The sequence below is a fragment of the Haplochromis burtoni genome, unplaced genomic scaffold (genome assembly GCF_018398535.1).
Source record: "Haplochromis burtoni strain Fernald_Lab_line unplaced genomic scaffold, NCSU_Asbu1 Contig_1, whole genome shotgun sequence".
In the NCBI taxonomy this organism is placed as follows: Eukaryota; Metazoa; Chordata; class Actinopteri; order Cichliformes; family Cichlidae; genus Haplochromis; species Haplochromis burtoni.
Genome location: NW_024582362.1, coordinates 285,031 through 304,813, shown reverse-complemented (window position 1 = coordinate 304,813; position 19,783 = coordinate 285,031). Strand labels below are relative to the sequence as shown.

Here is a 19,783-nt window from a genome sequence, read left to right as displayed (position 1 = left end):
ATATGCAGACATCCTGAGGTCTAACAGGAACAAAACACACCTAAACTAAATCAGGATAACGACGCAAGAGAAGTAAGCTTAAAAATACACAACAGACAAAGAATGACCAAAATAAAACAGGAAATAAACAAATATGAAGACAAATAATTTATAATAAGGAGAAAGGAGGCAGGATAACTGAAATAAAAAATATAAACAAACTAAAACCATGAAAATCATGCAGAACTATTAAAACAAAAGCTCAAGAATAACACATGGAAAGCAAGTCCACAGCTTTAAAACACTGTGTCAAAGAGATCCAAGGACCATGACAGCCTCACTGTTAGTACTGTGTCAGGGTATACCACACCTTTCACCCAGCGACAGCTGGGATAGACTCCAACACCTCTTGAATGAGATAAGTGGATGATTTATGTAGTTCAGAGCAGGTATTACAATATAAACACAACACCTGATGAAATCAGTTGACTCACAGACATCCCAGATATAAATAAACATGTGCATCAATGCCTCATCAGGCTGGTTTTGTTAACAGATATGACCAAACTCACAAAGACTAACACTCAGGATATTTCCTCTTTGATCTTTTTGCCCTCAGGGTTCCTCAGGCTTCAGTGACCTGCTTCATGAAGCTAGTCTGAAGTCAGTTAATTCACTCCTTAAAAATTTTCTTCACTTTTTAAAATGAACTTTTTTCAGCTATTATTCTATTGCACGTGATATCATTTACCATGTAGTTGTCTGCTTTCAGTTGTTTTGGTTGCCATTAGAGGTCACCCCAACATCTCACCCCATCCCTAGTATCTTTCATCACACTGACCCTCTGCATGCCTTCCTCTTTTCCTCCTACCTGGCAACTCAAAATTCAGCATCTTTTATCCAGTATCTCTTGTCCACATATCCCGTCTCTTCTCTGCACATGTCCAAACCATCTTGGCCTCTCCTCTCTTTGTGTCCAAACTGCTCAACCTGAGCTGTCCCTTCGACATATTAATTTCTAATCCTGTCCATCCTTGTCACTCCCAAGGTAAATCTAGTATTTTCAGTTCTAAACAGCTGCAGCTCAGTGTCTTGTGTTTTCATCAGTGCAACCATCTCCAAACATTAAACCCCAGGAGGTCTCATGTTCCCTTTAACTCTTGCTGCTATCATTCTGTCACAAATCACCTCTGACACTCATCTCCACCTGCCACTCTGCCTTTCACTCTGCCCAATGGTTTAAAAAAATTCAGTGTTGTCCAATCATATTTTTTTTTCTAATAATCTGTATTTGTTTTGGCCCTTACCTTAGTCTAAGTTTTTTTGTTTATTTTAATTACCTAAAATGGTTAGCTTTAGTTAACTTTAATAACCTTGGTTCATGTTTCCCTTACTTTAGAGGACACTAACCATAATCTAAACATCTATCCCAGACTCATCAGGTTAAAAGTTAATGGTGTTTTTTTTCGTGTTTTTTCCCTAAAAAATACACGAAGGTCCTCGCAAAATGACAAATTCAACCCAAACACACACTCATGCTGTAGCCCGAGAACCTTCTCAATGGCTCTAGTAGAAGGGCGGGTCTTAGAGACGGTATTGACAGACATTCTGTCCAATCAGCTGCCTCGCTTTGCAGGAAGCGGATGCAGGCTGCTCTCCGGTGTTGTGTTGATTTCTAGAGAGAGCAGGAAAAGAAGACTTGACGTTTGGAGAAACGTAAACATCCTTCTCAGTGTTGTAGTGTCTGTCTCACTTCTTAGCTCAAAAGTCGAAGGTAAACGATTCATACATTGCTGCTTATTTTTCTCAGATGTGTGTCCTTCAAAAGAAATGATGTCAAAAGGACATGCGGGTAGGGTAGGAAGACACCCCCCCGGAAAGTTAGCCTGCCTCAGCGTTTAGCTGCCCAGCTAGTTAGCTGCATTGCTAACGTCAGCAAAATCATGCTGCTTGCACATACGTTGTCCTTGCTACGACATGTCACGAATAAATGAGCTTTAATATGGTGTCTCATTGTTGGGGTCGTTTAGAGGAAGCAGGCTTGTTAAAGCCCCTAGCAGCTGCTGAGTCATTAGCTAACCGGCTAAGTTAACCGGTTAGCTAACTATTGTTGCATTCAAACTGAAGGTCTGGCTGAACTTGACCTCCTGTGATGTTGTTCAACTGTTGTCCGCTTTGACTGTTCATAATCGTTTAATTTTGCTACTAAAAATATGGCCTGCAAACGTAGCTTTATAGTGTCGTGGTCGGAGAAACTGTTAGCCGAAGTTAATTGTTTATAAGTTGACAGTCAAGTCATCACGACTGGTCTGTTTCATTTTCTCTTTCAGAAATTAGAGTAAGCCTTCGAGTCAGTCAGTCCATGGAAAAAATCTAACGATGTTCAGCTTTGAGGGAGATTTCAAGACAAGACCCAAGGTGTCCCTTGGAGGAGCGAGTAAAAAGGTAAGTGGCATCTCAAAACTGGGAATACATCTGCTGCCATTAACAAACCACACATAACTCTATGCTTAACAGATGTGGTTAAAACGTGTTGTTGTGTTGCATTTTTATAATTATCTTTGTTGCTTTTCAGGAGGAGAAGGCATCACTGTTGCACCGCACTCAAGAAGAGAGACGGAAAAGAGAAGTAATGTCTCTTCTGAAGTCTTTTGTTTGTGCCCTTTAAAGTTTTGCAGCTCATACTATTTGCAATTTTGAAAAGTCAGTTCTTTCATTGTTTCACCCAGCTTGGTCTTGCAAAGAAACATGAAATATTAATGAAAAAGGAGTATATTTCTTTGCGTTCATAAATATAAACGTCACATTTCTTTGTGACAGTCAGCATGACGTTGAAACTAGTGTAATGCTGCAAAGCTTTTTTCTCCTTGATTTCTTTTTCTGTATATCACACTTACATGCTTCAGATTAATATTAAACAAAGGCCCAAGAAAATACAGAATGCATTTTTTTTTTAAGTAGTTATTTCATTTATTAAGGGAAGAAAGTTATCCAAATCTGTCCATATAGTATGTCAAAAAGCAATTGCCCCCTAAACTTAATAACTGGTTGTGCTACCATTGGCAGCAAGTAGCGCAATCAAGCATTTGTAAATTTTGCTTTAATTTGCTCAGGATGAAAGAAGACGACTGAAGAACGCCATTATCATTCAGTCCTATGTACGCGGTTACCAAGACTTGAAAAAACAGGTATGTCTGCAAGCACATTTCATACATTACATAATTCTAGTGACATTGCATGCGATGACATATGAAACCCTCTAACTTGCAGCTGGCTAATGAATGACACTGCCTATTTGATGGTGTGGGAAATAGCAAGTTTTTTTTCGCAACCTTAACTTTGTCCTTGTGATGAGTATTTTTGGCTTCAAAGATCAGAAATAAACATGTGGCTTTAGGCCAAATTGTGAACTTCTGCATCTCATCAGAAAGTCGGTTGGTCCACAGACAGTTACAGCAATGATATTGTGTTACCTTACTTAAAAGGAGTTGATGCTGCATCTTGTTGTTTCTCTGAAAATGCAAATGTGGTGATCACATTTTCTTTCTTGTTTTGGGAACCGTATTGATTTGTGGTAGCAGCATTTCTGTTTTTGTACCAAGTCTGCTCAAACAGAGTGTTTACAGTGTGTGACCTGTGACTTTCTTTCTCCAGTATGCCATACAGCGGGCAAAGTTTGACGAGCGTGTCAGCCAGACGCAGTCGGGAGGAGCTCAACACGCCCTGGATGGCGTTGGTCTCTGCCTCTTATCAAGACAATTAATATTTTTCTACAGACAGAGTGTGGATGCCCATAGATTGGTGAGAAGACAAAAAAAACCCCGAGCCTTAGGCCCTTTGGTTGTATCAATAGATTTAATAGATGCTAATATATAAAAAAGTTGTGTTTGCCAAAGACCAAAACTGTGTCTACTTGTGTGTTGATAAAGATATGGCTGTGCCAGAACCTGGTGAAGCACAACGGCCAGTTTGTGAAGCTGTTGGTTGGCCCACAGAAGAAGACATGCGTGTTTCAGATCAAGAGGATCTTAGGCTTCTGCTGCAGGTATTGGAAATAAATAATTTTCTTACAGATGCATAAACGCAAAAGCTGATGGGATATCTGTAACAGAAGTTGCCATTATCACTCTTGTCCCTCTCTCCTGTCTTTTAGACTCTTGCAGAGCTGCACGGATGACAGTTTAAATGTTGCAGTTCCCATGCGAATGCTAGAAATCTTTTCTACAGAGAGAACCTATCTTCCCGTTATTCCAGATGCTAATAATGTAGCTTCATTACTCGAGCAGATTTTGCACTACATGGTACAGAAAGGTAAGCTCACTGGCTTAACTTTTATCTCTGTTGTTAGTCTGCGGTCAGGATTTTTTTTTCTTCTTTTTATAGAAAGAAAAGAAATGTCAGTGACACACAGATTCCTGCAGCATAGGTGCAAATAAACCTGTTGAGACCAAATTATTAAACAATAAGGGGTGTGCAGAGATCTTGAATGTGTGTCAATATAATTTTGTCAGTGTTTTTTATCAGTACAGGGCAGTTCATGTTGTGACTGGTACAGGATTACATTCAAGTCAAGTGTATTTCAAGTACTGACGATTTCCCAGAAGCATGAGTCATTTCAAAAGCACGGTTTAAAGTTAGTCATTGTTGTCTGCACGAAACATTTTTTAGCATTACATTTGAAAAACCAAATGAAAAAAAATCCTACTTTTTAGCCTGAATGTTAGTCTTAAGGGACTCATTTTTACAACATTTCAGTTACTGCAAACAGGAAGATTTCTGTTTTTAATATGTTTATATTAAATCCGTAATTACATTAGCGTTTTCTCAGATAATTATTTTGAGTGTTAATTCTTCTCTCTGTCCTCTCATCAGGATACTACAGGTCGCTGTATATTCTTGTGAATCACAGGCTCCCTTCCAGTCTGGAGTACAGCGACGCTCCCACTATCCCCCTGGCAAGCACACTGTTGGAGCACATCCTCAAACCTCTGCACTTTACCTACTCCTCCTGCACAACAGGCGCAAGGTACAGTGAGCAAAGCAGGAGAACAGGAACATTTGCACAGGATGCGACAAGAAAGACGCCCCTAAAAGATTACCTGCTAGTATTTGTCGTACACTGATGATTGTCTGAAGGACAGTTTTAGAGAAATTAGTGCATGCATCTCCAAAAAAAAGAAGACAGCGCTGCTATTTTCACTTTTTGGGAAAGTAAGCTAAAACAATAAGCAGTGGCATTCAAAAAACTTAGTTTGCCCTGTATTGTTTAACTATTTACTGAAGGAATTGTCTCAAAAGTTACACAATTCTGCAGAACGCCCGGCACATACAGTAAACAGTGGAGACGATAGCGGCATAATAGCAGGAACAGAAGGTGTTTGTGTCTGTTGAATTCTTTTAAAATCATCCATTAAGCCAATCAGACAAACTACACCAGTTTTTGTCCCTCTTGTCAATAGTGAAGCAGTAATTGCTTCACAGACCAATTTACAACAAGCCATAAAAGTTTCCCAGACTTGCTTGCTCGCTGGAGTGCAGAATACCAGCCTGTTTGCCTCTCGGTTTGAGACATTCTTAATAACAAACGACGAGAGGACTTCTTTTCTTCTTTGAAGAAAAGCAAGACGGGAGTGAGAGGAACTTGTGTACATACTGGCTCTAACAGCTAATTATCTGACTTGGCTCGCCAGATGTGTGTGACCAGGCTACACAAAGCAGCACTGTTTGGAGAGACAATATTGGAGAAGTCACACAGTAGAAAGAGCAGGGAGATGTTAAATCAACCCATACTTTAGTGCATTTATCGATGAGCAAACAGTATTTTGATATTATTTTTATTTTGTTAGGATTTCACACAGTGTACTAATATCTGCTTTGTCTATCATGTTACAGGCAGTTTGTATTTGCGGCTTTTACCGAGGAGTTCATCTCTGCTCCGTTTACTGAGCAGATCTTTCACTTCTTTATCCCGGCACTATCAGACTTCCGTCACTCATTCCCTTTCGAGGCCTTCCTGAGCTCCCTTAAGGCCACGATCGACTCCTCTTCAGCAGCACAGAGCCAAGCACCATGGCTGTTTTATTTTGTCCTCTCTGCAGGGGAGAACCGCCTAGGTCAGTGGGAGTTTAGAGCTGAAAACACAGGCTCATGCTTGTGCTGTACTTGTTTCTCCTGTACATTCCTCTGTGTGGTAATGAGACTGATTTATAGAGTGGGAGATGGGTTAATGTGCGCGGTAATGATGAATGATGCGCGTTGGCAGGCTCACTATCAGAGGAGGGTCTCCTGTTGTACCTCCGGGCCCTGCAGACGCTGCTGCCGCTGCTGCCAGTGTCAGAAAGCAGCACCAGGCCAGAAGTGAGCAGCGACTCGGAGGATGACGATAACGCTGGCATCCAGCCGCTACCCATGCAGGTAAAATCCCCGCATATATGTCCAAATATCTCAGCGCACAGCATGCATCGGTGAGGGATGTCAGTGTTGATAAGGCCCCTCTACACATTTCTAGCATTCACACAATTCAGTTAATTTTTACTTTTATTTCTACATTCAAAATATGTGCAAAGCCCCATTTTTTTAAATTTTTTTATTTTTTTTGTCACGAGTTTTGCTTTGTAGATGTGAAACTGTTCCGCAAGACATTTACCTTTACATAGCATGAACAATATGGCTAACTATAACAAAAGAAAAGTTTCTTACAGTCAAAGCAGTTTTGATTTAAGCAAAACTTAAATATCTCAAAAAGGTCATTCTCGTGTCTGTTAACAGTTTTCACTAGAAATGTGACTTAGCCTGTTGGCTGATACCAGCACAAGGTTCATGTTGTACTCAGGTAATGTCAACCTGCTCTAATGTAAGCTGCGTGGCAGCGATGGAGAAGCCACACTTTTCATTGTGTGAACAACTGGGAGTTTGTTTCCCAAACTCAGGAATAAAAGGAATTAACAGACTATTCCTTATGTGCTTATGATGCTGAATGAGTTTAAAGTGATAAGTTAACATAAAGGATGACAATCAGCTGAATAACTGAAGGTAAAATGGCATTAAATCACAACATTTGCCAAATTATTTCTTATTAGCTTTGCTATGGCGGTTGTGGTTGGTTTAGTTTGTTTCTGTGTTTTTGTGTTTGAAGTAGGATTACTCATTACTTATCGATGGATTTAGAGTAAATATTTACCACCAGTTGGTGGTTGGCCCACTGTAAACATGATTAACTTACGAAACTGAATAAATGAATATTTGGAAGGATTCTGCACCGCTGTGGCTTAAAACATTTTGCCTCAGACCTTCAAAAATGCGTACATTCAGACACCTCGTCTAGCGATAATAAAGCGATAATATACGATACAATATATTTTATTGTCCTAGTCGGGAAATTCGTTGTGCACTCTTGTGTGGTCACAGAAGATGCTTTCACCAAGAGCAAATAAACATTTCTTTAAAAGAGAAGTAAATAGATAACTGTTATCACAAGCACAAACCAGGCAGATTAGTAGCAACAAACACTCCACAATACTCTCATATGACCCCGACAAGTTTAAAAACTGATATTTAAACGCTTGGTTTTATTAACAGTAACCTAAAAATTGCAGATTGCATCTCGAAAATAAACTATAAAAAACTAAAATAACATTTTTATTTTTTTTTTACCCTCGTACACATACTTCTCAATCACATAATCACAGTCCTTTAAATAACACTCATCTCTTTCTTCACTAGGATGACAGCCGGATTTCAGTTCAGCTGATAACAGAAGAGTGTGTCCACAAACTGGACACTAAACACCAGACTAACGCCCTGCTCAACCTGGTGTGGAGGGATTCAGCCAGCGAGGAGGTCTTCACCATGATGGCGTCCATCTGTCACACGCTGATGGTGCAGCATCGTCTCATGGTGCCAAAAGTCAGGTACAAAGACGCACATTTTTGGGGGGTCTTTCATTCTTCCTGTGTCATGTAATGAAGTTAATGTAAGTAGCCTTACGCCAGGAGGCGTGTCTGAATCAAAAACACAACATCAAAGTAAATGTAAAAGCTTTTCATTTTTTAAATGGCATATCATAACACTTTGCACATCTCGACGGGATCAGCCTTGCATCCCAGGAGCCACCTGATTGAGAGGAAAACTGTGTGTTTATGTGTTTCCGCGCTGTAAGCAGTAATGTAAGTAACGATAAAACCAGGCAGGCAGGCAGTTATCAGTGGTCCGCACCCGCTGGCATTTACAACCGGCAGAGGAAGCCGGGATGTCAGGGAGGCTGTCAGTTCTGGATGAGGGCAATTACCCCTTTTCAGGTTGATTGCATTAGGGCCAGGATGTCAGAGGTAGCGTGGGGGTCTAGATGGTGCATTGACTGACAGGAGGTGATCAGGCTGAGCTTCATGGACGGGCAACCAGCTCTAGTTAATTATTATTGAAGCCAGTTGCTGTCAGTTCATTTATATGTGAGGATGCATTTCGGGATCACATTAGCAGCTCTGCTTTACTAGACAGATATTTTGCTATTATTTGAATCCATAACATTCCCCAAATCCTTTCAAGTAATTATATAAACTGGGCATGTGCAGCTGGACTCTAGTGGTCAGCTAATAATTTTGCATTGTTGCTTACAAGCGGTTGACAAGAATTTAGAAGAATTTCAGCCCTTATTTTTAAATTTATTTATTTATTTTTACAGCTTCCTCTTTCTCTCGGCTTTTACCATAAATCCTGTCCTTCCTCTTCCATCATTATTGGATATCTGTACAAAATAATTAGCTCACTGAGAAAGATTAATCACTGCAGGAGTGGATGGGATAGCTTTACAAGAGGCTAAGGGGAGCAAATTGCATTCTGGTCTTGATTTACGAGTCTTAAAGCAAAAAAAAAGAAAGGAAAAAAAAAAAAAAGAGGCCGGCCAGTCGTGCAGCCAGCCCAGCACACCGCCTTTTTAATAAATATGTAAAATGTCTCATTAAACTGCACTCCACACTTTTTTCTATAGGGTAACTTTAAAAGCAGGACAATCAACTGGGACCAAAATAGATTTTTGATTGATTTGCTAATTATACTTAGCTCAGGTTTGTTCTGGAGACCACGCAGTAATTCACTTTAACTGTTAGGGTTGGATATTTGGTGTAATTTCACTTTGATTGTTTGGTTTCTTCCAGTGTAGCACTCTGCTGCTAACAGGGTCACTCTGATTAAGTGACCTCCATTTACTTTTGAACCGTTACCGCGATCTTTGTGGTGGTGTGATTAAAAAAAGAAAATGCTGTTGGTTCATGCGGACACAGAAGCCAGCAAAACAAATTTGTCTGTAGGCTGAGGCGCGTTCAAGGCTCACGGTATCAGATCTGACCTGAGCACGGCTGATGTTTTGGGGGTTTTGTTGTTTGTTTGTTTTTTCTGCTGAACTGAGATTCTTTCATTAGTGCAAAATGAAATGATCCAGACATTATTCATCAACCTGCTTTTTACACACACACTCACACATATGTACACACAACCCCTTCTGATGTCTTGACTTTGTTTATTAGTGGTTCATTCCATGATTGAAATGGGGGTTTGGGTTCTCTCAGGCTGTAAATCAGCATGTCAGCTGGCATTTAGTGTTTTGTTTCCCATTTCAATCAAACACCCACATCACTTGTTATGGGCCCACAGCACTGCTCCTTGCTTCCCTCCTGTGTCTTGTTGCACTGACAGATGGCCTGTGATCAACACAAACCACTTTTCAAGCCATATTGAGGTTTGTCTGCTCCTAATGTTAATCTCCATTTTGCCAGATTGGATGGTGGAATGGGAATTTGAACATTGATACTGAGATGAGACTATCTAGCAGACATGGAATTGCCCCTTTCCCACTCAACCAACTTTTATGTTTTTCCTCTGCTGACCTTTATTCCTCTGTGTTACTGTGAACACATGATGCTGCCCTGTTAACGGCAATCATCCTCATACAGTAGGTGTCAGTAGACAGAGGCCTATTATATGCAGGGCTACTTCATGTTGCTTTTCAGCTTACTTACCACATTATTGTCACCTGTTCTTATCCTCCGTGTGAAAAGCCATGCAATTTAGGAGCATACACAAAAAAAACACACACTTGAACAAAGAGCGCCTTCACACCTTGGTGCCACAGCCCGTTGAGTGCAGAGAGACTAAAGCAAAGTATGTGGGCCTTCCTCTGCGTTATCATGTAATTCACTGTGAGTGTGGAAGCAAACCAGTACTGCAGGGTCACAGCGAGGACCAGGTTTCCCCTCCTCCTACGTCCTGCATTGTCTTGTCCCCCCGTCCCCTGGTCATTAAGTTAAATGGGGCTCCAGCAGGAAGACAGAGGGCTGTTTATGGGCACCCTCACCACCAACTAGTTTACTAATGGAAGGTGCCTCGCCTAAATAAAGCTTAATGGCTAATTTAATCTCCTTTTGCCCCTCGCAAGGTATGAAAGGACAGAAAGAAAAAATACTAAGAAAATTGTGTGAGGGAAATATTGGTTAACAGTGTCTTTTTCTGGGTGTTCCCTGATTAACGGGACAAAGTTGACAATCTCAGCAGGGTAAACAGGTTGGCCAAGGGTAAATGTATTGTTCTTCACACTGATTGTGCCATTTGATTGAAATATCTCACTCAAGTCTTTTCAGTTCCATTTAATATACTTAAATATTTCTGTTTTATGTGCTTGTCTTTGTTCTCTGCAGACTTCTGTACAGCTTGGCTTTCAATGCACGCTTCCTGAGACATCTCTGGCACCTCATCACCTCCATGACAACCAAGATGATCACTGGGTGAGCTACTCTAACATTGACTATACGATTTTTATCTTTTGAAGCATTGTTATAGATATGCAGTAAATCCAGAAAGTATTCACAGTGCTTCATTTGTTGCACAGTTTGTCATGTTACAGTTTTACTCCAAGATGGATTCAGATACATTCAGATAGATCTGGAACATTTCTGCAGCATTGAAGGTCCCAATGAGAACAATGGCCTCCATCATCTGTAGATGGAAAAAGTCCACTAGGACTCTCAATAGAGTTGGTAACCCGGCCAATCTGAGAGATTATAGTAGAAGGGATTTAGATAAAGACGTGACCAAGAACTGCGATGGTCACTCCAGCAGAGCATCATCATGGCTCTTTTGGAAAGAGGAGAATTTCATTGTCCTTCCAGAAGGACAGCCACTTCTCCCGCACTCCACCAATCAGGCCTGTGTGATAGAGTGGCCAAACAGAAACCACTCCTCAATGAAAAGGCAGCTGAAGGAATCTCAGACCATGAAAACTAAATTCTCTGGTCTGATGAAACAAAGATTGAGCTCTTTGGCCTGAATGCCCAGTGTCATATCTGGAGGAAACCAGATATTCCTCATCAGCTGTACAAGACCATCCCTACAGTGAAGCATGGTGGTGACAGCATCATGCTGTGTGGATAATTTTTCAGTAGCATAAATGAGAAGACTAGTCAGGGTCGATAGAAAGATGAATGCGGCAATGTACGGTGACATCTTTGATGATGGCCTGCACTGAAGTGCTCTGGATCTCGAACTAGGACAACGACCCTAAGCACACAACCAAGATAACAAATATATGTAAATATTATTATGGGGTATTTTGTGTAGAATTTTGAGGTGAGAAATTAATTTAATCCATTTTGCAGTATGAGTGTAATTTGATAAAGTGTGGAACAAGCGCTGTGAATACTTTCCAGACGCACCACGTTTGTATCGTAGATGGTATAGAAGATGGGCATTTGGATGAAAGGGGGAACACACAAACATCCATACAGTAAGAGATGAAAAAATACCAGAATATCACCCACCAAAACCTCAAAGAAGCAGACTTTTTGGACAGTCTTTACCACACTACAAGCCATAAGATTAGTCAGATATTAAAAATGCTCCAGAACAGGCAAACAGCACACGCACAGTAAAGATGTCCAGTTTAATGACTTGAACTAGTGGATGAGGCCTAGCAGACACCAACCGGCTCCACCTGCCATTCAGTGTGATTCAGTTAACCAGAAGCAATCTGTAAATATGCTTTTTAATGCTGTAAAGTTGAGCTTTTTAACATGGGACTTTTGCAGTAGGCCTCAGTTGGCCAGTAGACAAACTGCAGGTTTTTAAGCTCCCATTAGCTTGTATCCATGTGCAGTATATTTCTGCCTGCTCACACAACCTTATACTTATTTTTTCAAATGTTTACGTGTCTGTGTCTCCTTTAGGTCTATGGTGCCACTCTTACAGCTGATCTCCCGAGGGTCTCCCATGTCCTTTGAGGACTCCAACCGCATCATTCCTGTCTTCTATCTCTTCAGCTCTCTCTTCAGCCACTCTCTTATCTCCGTGCATGACAGCGAGTTTTTTGGACATGCAATGGAAGGTAATAGACATAAACATCTGTTTAACTTGATATAATGGCGTATCTACGGTTCTCTGGTAGTCCTCTAAGTGCCCTGTTTTATATCTACGTTACATATTTTATTTGACAAATAAATATTTTGTACAGAGGTCGTTGGACAGGCGAATGTACGACAGATTGGGATACATATCCATCCCATATCGCTCATTTCCCGCTTGTAACACAATAGTATATCGCTGTTGTCCTTTGTTTTCAGCAGTCACAGGTGGTGCAGATCGATATCTGTAAATGTATTTTCCCTCTCAACAGGTCAGACGCAGTCCTCCATGATGCCCTTCACGCTGTTAGAGCTTGTGACTTTGTCTCGCTGTCTGAGAGATGCATGTCTGGGTATCATCAAGCTGGCCTACCCTAAGACCAAAGCAGAGCACAGAGAGGAGTACATGGCTGCCTTCCGTAGTGTGGGGGTGAAGACGAACACCGAGGTTCAGCAGCATATCCAGGCCGAACAGAAGCGCTGGGTGCAACTCTTCAAGGTAAGATGTGTAGTCCTATATATATATTATAGCATTCTTGTTTGTCTGTTTTGTATTTCTCATTATGCCCAGGAAAAATTATTATCTTCTTCATTTTCAGAGCATAAAAACGTATGACATTGAGGGTTTTGCCAAACACAAAGTGCACATTCAAAAAAAAGCTAAGAGTTAAATTGATGGAAAACAAAAGTGTATCAAGTAATGGGGAAAAAAATATCAGTTTCTAAAAAGCAGAACTTTCAAACTTTGCAGTTCCTACAGTTCTCTAAGTGCATCATGGGAAATAAAGTCAGAAACCCGCTTTCTCACTGTGTGGCAAAGCCAGTAATTTGAAAACTGAAGTTTTGAGCAGTAAAATGTCAGAAAAAGCCCCACAGTCTCATTGTTGCGAAAATATTTTTCCTTTAACCTGCTTACACGTGTGTTTAACCCTAAAACATGAGGCAGGAAGTGAGCGCACAATGTCTCTCAGTAGATATACCAGCGAGAGAAATTTAGCTAGTGTTTTAAGATGAAGTTTTTCTTTATATTGAGTAGAAAATTTTAAATTTAGCATAAAATTGGAAACTTTTGAATCTTTTCTGGCCTCAGGTGTGGGCATATTTTCTGTCATCGATAAGAAAAATCCAGAGCAGTCATGTGCAAGTAGGAGTTAAGATCACAAAGCACAATAAGGATTCGTGCAGTATCTCAGTAATTAGCTTTCAGTGCACACATGTATTTAGTGAGCATTACATATTCTTCATGAGTCTTTCCTATGATCATGCTAAATCTGTTTTATTGAAGTCTGTTCATCAGCGTGTTAACCGTGAAGCATGGCACATTAGCGTTGGGTCTAATTGTTGTGTAGTCCCTCTGTGCGTTGAGGCAAGAGTGGCCTAATGCTTGTCCATACCAGTTCATGTATGCATGAACAGGCAAAGATGAGACGGAGCACCAGAGAGGTCATACGCTGATTATTTACCCAGAGGAAATGAGGCAGAAAACATCCTCAACTTAATCCTAGTCTCGATTCCACATCTTCCTTCCACTTCTCCTCTTTGCTTTTCTCCACGAGAAACTGTGTTTAAGCAACTTTGTTCTTGGCCCTTAGACAAAGGATTTAAAAGTGAACGCTGGTGTTCTCTGAAAGGTGGTGAATACGTGAAGAGCATGTCTGGGATTTTCATAAAAGATCAGCTCAAAGGCCTCTTGTCAGCTAAAACGACCCATTAAAGAAGTGGGGAGCAGGGGAAATGCATTTTCCAAATTGAACGTTGGGATTTACAGTCGGTTTAACGCTGCTGACCCCTAACACGCTAATGTTTGGTTCGTGTCATCAGCTGTCCCTCCCCATCTTTTATCACCTCCATTGTCGAGCTATCTATTTAATTGAAAGAAGTTAATTGAATGAAAATGATCAACTAAGCTTGTATTAATATTGCTAATGGAACTTTCTTCTTGGCTATGTTTGGAGAACGATGTCACGCCGGAGTTTGGGAAAGGCCCATTAAGGTTTGCACTTAACCCGATGGGCTAATTAAGGAATGCTTATTCATTCCCAGAGTCAGGGGGTAGGTCTGCTCCAAACCCATAGTCACGTGCCTCTTACAGCTTTTTGCACTTGCCATTATTGCGGGCTCTGGTTGCCTCCCGGTGATTGGCCAAGATTGATTGTTGCTCTATGTAAATGACATGCTTTAGAAATGAACATGTCGATTGGAATAATCTAGCTGAGGTACTATACGGAAATTGACTGGCTGCGAGCGTTACATCTTCATGCAAAGACGTGCATGTGATTGTTCAGTAGGTGTCTAACTCGGACTTGCCATAGCAACAGGGGAGCCTCTTATTAACATTTGAGTCATTAGCAGACTGAAAAAGCTCTAAAGCCTTTCCAGACATGGGATATGTAACATTTTAGGCCTCATTAGTTTGCTAAAGTGAGGGCATGCTGTCATTCAGACATAGGTCACTTTGTATGTTCACAGAGACAGACTCGCAATGGTTTCCAAATGTGCAAAAGACTTGTTGCATAAGTGAAATGTAAAGGCACCATTTAGTTAAGTTATTTTCTACTCTGTCTGCTGCAGCGAGAGATAACGGGCCACGCCCCTCTCGCACTGGCTCAGAGAATCACAAATGATGGCACCAGAATCAAAAGTCTGAATTTATTGCAAATTAGCAACTGAGTAGGGATATGTTATTGCTGTTTAGGTTCAAAGAGGAAAAAATGCTGTTGCAACTTTTACTGAAAGAGGCCCCGTTGAAACATGAAACATTCACATGGCGTCAGAATAATTCAGTTTAATGATATGAGTCTCAATCCTTTAAAGCATTATGCATTCGGACAAAGGTTCAGTAATATCAGTGTAACCAAATGGAAATATCATTGCAACCCTTCGCCCTTCTGCTACAGCTCTGTGATCCAGTGCTGCTCGGCCTTTTGCTTCCTCTGTCCGATGGCTGATGTCAGCAGACCTCGCCAGTAATTAACAGGGCTGGACGTTGAGGGATAGCGCAGGTCGTTTTTCTTTTATACTCCCCATAAATGGCGCACTAATGGCTAAATTCTCAAATTGCTTTTTCTTTTTCCTCCAAGAGGAGGCACCTCATCCTACTGAACAGCCTATACGTGAAAGTAAAAAACAGCTGCTCTCCTCTGAAAATAGACTTTAGCCGCGGTTTTTAAGAATTCTTGTAGGGATGCTGATGTCAGACTTAAAGATGTTAATGTGGTATGTGTATGGATGTGTGTGTGTGTGTCTTTGTGTTTGATTTCCACTTTAGGTCATCACTAACTTGGTGAAGATGGTGAAAGCTCGTGACATCCGCCGACCCTTCTGTCCGGCAGGTCACTGGCTCTCGGAGGAGGTCAACATCCGGGCCGATAAGGTATTTACCTGTCATCACAGCTGTTTGGTTCATTGTTACATTGCGTGTTCTGCATTGGTTTAATTTTAATAGACAGAATCATAAAACGAATTTACCCTCTTAAGGGTAAAATGATCATCACAACACATTTTATCCCTCCTAACAAGGTGAAGACATGTTTAGAGCAAGTGAGAGGAGTTTCATAAACTTCAGCTTATTTTCTTTTCTTTTTTTGTTGCACAGAAGAGCATAATTTCAAGAGGTGGTAACAGAGTCGGCATATTCTACTGTTTGTAGCTGAAAAGTTAATGAAAATTATTCTAAATTAAAATAAAAAAATAGTTATGTGTACACCACTGCTGTAAAAGTAAGAAAAACTTTACAAAGACTTCTTATTTTAAAGATGTTTTAGGCTTGTAAAGTCACCTGTCACCCTTATTCTGGCTCGAAGGCACAGGCAGGAGCTTCAGGTTCATCATTATCTTCCTCTCTTTTCTCTCCAGGTCACCCAGCTGTACGTCCCATCTGCAAGACACGTGTGGAGAACACGGAGGATGGGCCGCATTGGGCCACTTCAGTCTACACTGGATGGTACTGTAATTTCTGCTGTTAGGTGTTTTTTTTTTTCCCCTTATGAAAAGATGGGTGTCAAATTGAGCCCCTTTACCTTTTTCTATGTCATCTAATTGACCTTCATATTTATCCTGCTCTGAAATCGTAGAATAGTTGATGTTTATTTGTCATCAACTGGAATGACTAGACTCTTAAGCCTATTATCATCAGCGCTGTTTAATGTACACCACACAGCTACTCCTTTGGCATTTGGCAAAGTTTAGAAGCACATAATGTTTGTGTCAGCTTGATAAGTAGTCCAAGAAATCACAGTAATTGCTGTCCAAAGTCACCTTCTCTGTGTTTGCTTTTCATATATTATGGAGTTGTGCATTGATAATGTATCTGATAAGAGAAGTTTGAATGTAAAATCATGTTAGATTCTTCCTCAATGAGTGAGATAAAGAGATAGAAGTACATTTCCAGTACCATAATGTTTCATTCACAGGCCTCCCAGGGATGTGAAAAGAAGCTGCAGAAAAGTCATTAACCTTCCCCATTCCTACCAAGATATATTAACCACATTTTCTCTTCATTGACTCAATTAGGCACTCAGGAAAATACACTGACGTCGACACGGGGCTTCATCAGGCTCACTTTGGGTTTCTGTGAAGTACGGTGTGAAAACAAGCTGATAAAAATGTGTGTATGATCTACCCAGTGCCACTCAGAGGCCGTGTGGGATAAATTCAATTAGCGTGAAAGTACCTGATGAAGTCAGCCACATCTGGTCCACGTGTTTGTCTGGCCTTTTCTCATTTCCTTAAATGGACAGCCCCATGGCTGATGAATGAGCAATGTATTGACCACTCAGAGGCCATATTTCTCCTCAAAGATGGAAACCTGATGGGAAAATGCAGATCAGATTGACTAATTGGGCAGAATAATTGAGCTGCAGTGGACACGGAGGAGGGTGAAGAGCGGTTTAGCTATTGTAGCGTTTTTTTTCTTCTGTGGGCTAAACAGTCTAAATGCCAAGTTTAATACAAAACAAACAGCAGCCTAATGGATAAAGCCCAGCAGGTGGATGGACAGGTCACAGCTGGGTTAATTAAAAGGCTGTAGGGTGGAAAGGGTATTTAATGGTTGGCCTGTGGACCGCGTTTTAATCGTAATGCTTAACAGTGAGGAGCGATTATGTTAGATGAGTGTTACAGAGTGATGTTGGAGAGTGTGCTTCCAGCTCAAAAACCACTTGGCTGTTAAATTACAAATATTGTGTATTAATGAACAATTATATTGCACATACTGAGGGTTAAATTCATCGGCGTAACTTTGTGCTGAACATTGGGGGGGTCAAGATCTGTGTCTAAATAAATAAATAAATCCCCAGATGAATAAACATGCAACTATTTTGCTGGTATTTATGCAAGATAATTCATAATTTTATTGGGGGGATTATATTGGTTGGTTCATAACCCCCCTGGGAATTACGCCCCTGGTTAAATCTGAGACTCATGAAGTTACTTTTTTTTTTTTTTATAAAAGCACAAAGTATTTAGATCATGAGTTTTTTTTACTGTGATTTGGACAAAAATCACTAAATAACTATTTTGTATAAAAACAAGAAGAAAATGCCTGATTCCCTGCATTAAAGCAATCGGTAAAATATCGAACACTGTGGGTTTGTTTTTTGTTTTTTTAGTTGGTTTAGAGCCTCCACAGCTGTCTGTGTCCGAGGAAAGACATCTGGCCATCCTCACCGAGCTCCCATTTGTGGTGCCCTTCGAGGAGCGAGTGAAGGTACTGCACCGCTGCTCCATACTCAGCTGCACCATAAGGCTTTGAGTGTTGTATTATAGTGATTGCCTTTATATAGTATACATATAATGCTATTAAATTTGCTGGTTATTTTGAAAATTTTAAAGATTGCCAGTAAGTATTTAACACTGTGGTAACGACTCGAGTGCAGCGCTTTACGTCTTTGTAGCTACATTCATATTTTTTTATTGATTGGAGGTAAAAGTAGAGAAGCAAAAATCCATTTGTTTCAGTTATCCAGTTACATATTTGGATTTTACCCATCATTGGTTAGCAGCGCTTTGCTTTTAGGAATTGTTCGTGTTTGTATGTTCAAAATCTAAAGCTCAAAATAATTCGCAGGATTAAACATTTTATAACTCCCAGGATTTGTCACTGACCCTGTCACCGGGTTCATGTCTGTCTTGTAGATCTTCCAGAGGTTAATCTTCGCCGACAAGCGAGATGTGCAGGGGGACGGCCCGTTCCCCGACGGCATCAATGTCACCATCAGGCGCAACTACATATATGAGGACGCCTACGACAAACTCTCTCCAGAAAACGGTACTGCATGCGCGTTACAGTTTCAATAAAAGAAAACTGTAATACGTGCATTATTTTGTGGGTAAACAATGTGAAGCGAGTACATCATAGCACATTACACCATAGAAAACGTGCAGCTGCGTCATTCCGAGCACAAGAAATGAGGCGGCATTCTGTAGTAAATGCCGATAATGTTCCCGAAACTCTTGTTATGCTCCATTAAAATCTTAATATCAAGGATCAAGGTTTTGGTTAACAGCAAAGATGAAGGTTGGCTCCTGTGCAGAGTATTGAATTTCAGTAAAGCCGTAATTGTGGTCGCGATTATTATAATGGAGCGCATAAAAGCAGAATCAATTATTTTAAGTCACCTCTTTTGTGTTTGAATTTGAAAGGGTGCTCGAGAGGGAGCAATCTGATTAAAAAGAGTAGTAGGAGACCTGGGCTAAAGACATGATCTATATCATTCATGTGTGTATATACGTTATAGCTGTCTTGATTTATTGCCATACATTAATTATTCTGAAAGATGACCTTTTACAGAATTTGATTATAATATTTTGCAGGTCAAGAAAGTGCTTTAGTGCAAAATATGTTTGTTGGATTAAAACGCACAGCACTTCAGACTTGTGGGAATATATACACACCTAATGTCCACTTCATTAGGTACACCTTGCTTGTACTGGGTTGCCTTCAGAAATGCTTTAATTCTTTGTTGCGTTGATTCAAAAAGATGCTGGAAACATTCCTCTGAGATTTTGGTCCATGTTGACTTGTTTCCATATCACACAGTGGCTGTAGATTTGTCGGCTTCATATCCACGATACTAAACCCATGCAAATTGTAGCCTCAGTTTCTCTTTCTTAGTGGACAGAAAACAGCTGCAGTGGCACCTGGTGTGATCTTCTGCTGCTGGAGCCCACCTACTGCAAATTTCAGTGTGTTGTGTGTTCAGAGATGCTCTTCTTCTACCGTGGCTGTAATGAGTGGTTATTTGTGTCTGCCTGAAGCAGCATGACCATTCTCCTTTGAACTTTGACCTCATCAAGGCATTTTCATGCAGACAATTACTGCTCACTGGATATTGTCTCTTTTTTGGATCATTCTCTTTAAAATCTACAGATGACTATGTGTGGAAAATCCCAGCAGATCAGCAGTTTTTAAAATACTC

General features: G+C 40.6%; 1 protein-coding gene across 1 annotated transcript in view; it reads left to right on the top strand.

Moving 5' to 3' along the window:
• Window positions 1–1,618: 1,618 nt before the first annotated feature.
• The window catches only part of ube3c (ubiquitin protein ligase E3C), a 29,252-nt gene continuing 11,087 nt past the window's right edge, over window positions 1,619–19,783 (top strand). Inside the window, exons 1-18 of the mRNA XM_005912382.2 lie at window positions 1,619–1,753; window positions 2,310–2,424; window positions 2,555–2,608; window positions 3,093–3,167; window positions 3,634–3,780; window positions 3,909–4,024; window positions 4,133–4,290; window positions 4,852–5,005; window positions 5,872–6,092; window positions 6,242–6,393; window positions 7,702–7,889; window positions 10,668–10,754; window positions 12,192–12,349; window positions 12,638–12,864; window positions 15,634–15,738; window positions 16,221–16,308; window positions 17,975–18,072; window positions 18,501–18,633. Coding sequence (XP_005912444.1) covers window positions 2,359–2,424; window positions 2,555–2,608; window positions 3,093–3,167; window positions 3,634–3,780; window positions 3,909–4,024; window positions 4,133–4,290; window positions 4,852–5,005; window positions 5,872–6,092; window positions 6,242–6,393; window positions 7,702–7,889; window positions 10,668–10,754; window positions 12,192–12,349; window positions 12,638–12,864; window positions 15,634–15,738; window positions 16,221–16,308; window positions 17,975–18,072; window positions 18,501–18,633 — 2,227 coding nt within the window. The 5' untranslated portion in view covers window positions 1,619–1,753; window positions 2,310–2,358. The remainder of the gene's footprint in view (window positions 1,754–2,309; window positions 2,425–2,554; window positions 2,609–3,092; window positions 3,168–3,633; window positions 3,781–3,908; window positions 4,025–4,132; window positions 4,291–4,851; window positions 5,006–5,871; window positions 6,093–6,241; window positions 6,394–7,701; window positions 7,890–10,667; window positions 10,755–12,191; window positions 12,350–12,637; window positions 12,865–15,633; window positions 15,739–16,220; window positions 16,309–17,974; window positions 18,073–18,500; window positions 18,634–19,783) is intronic.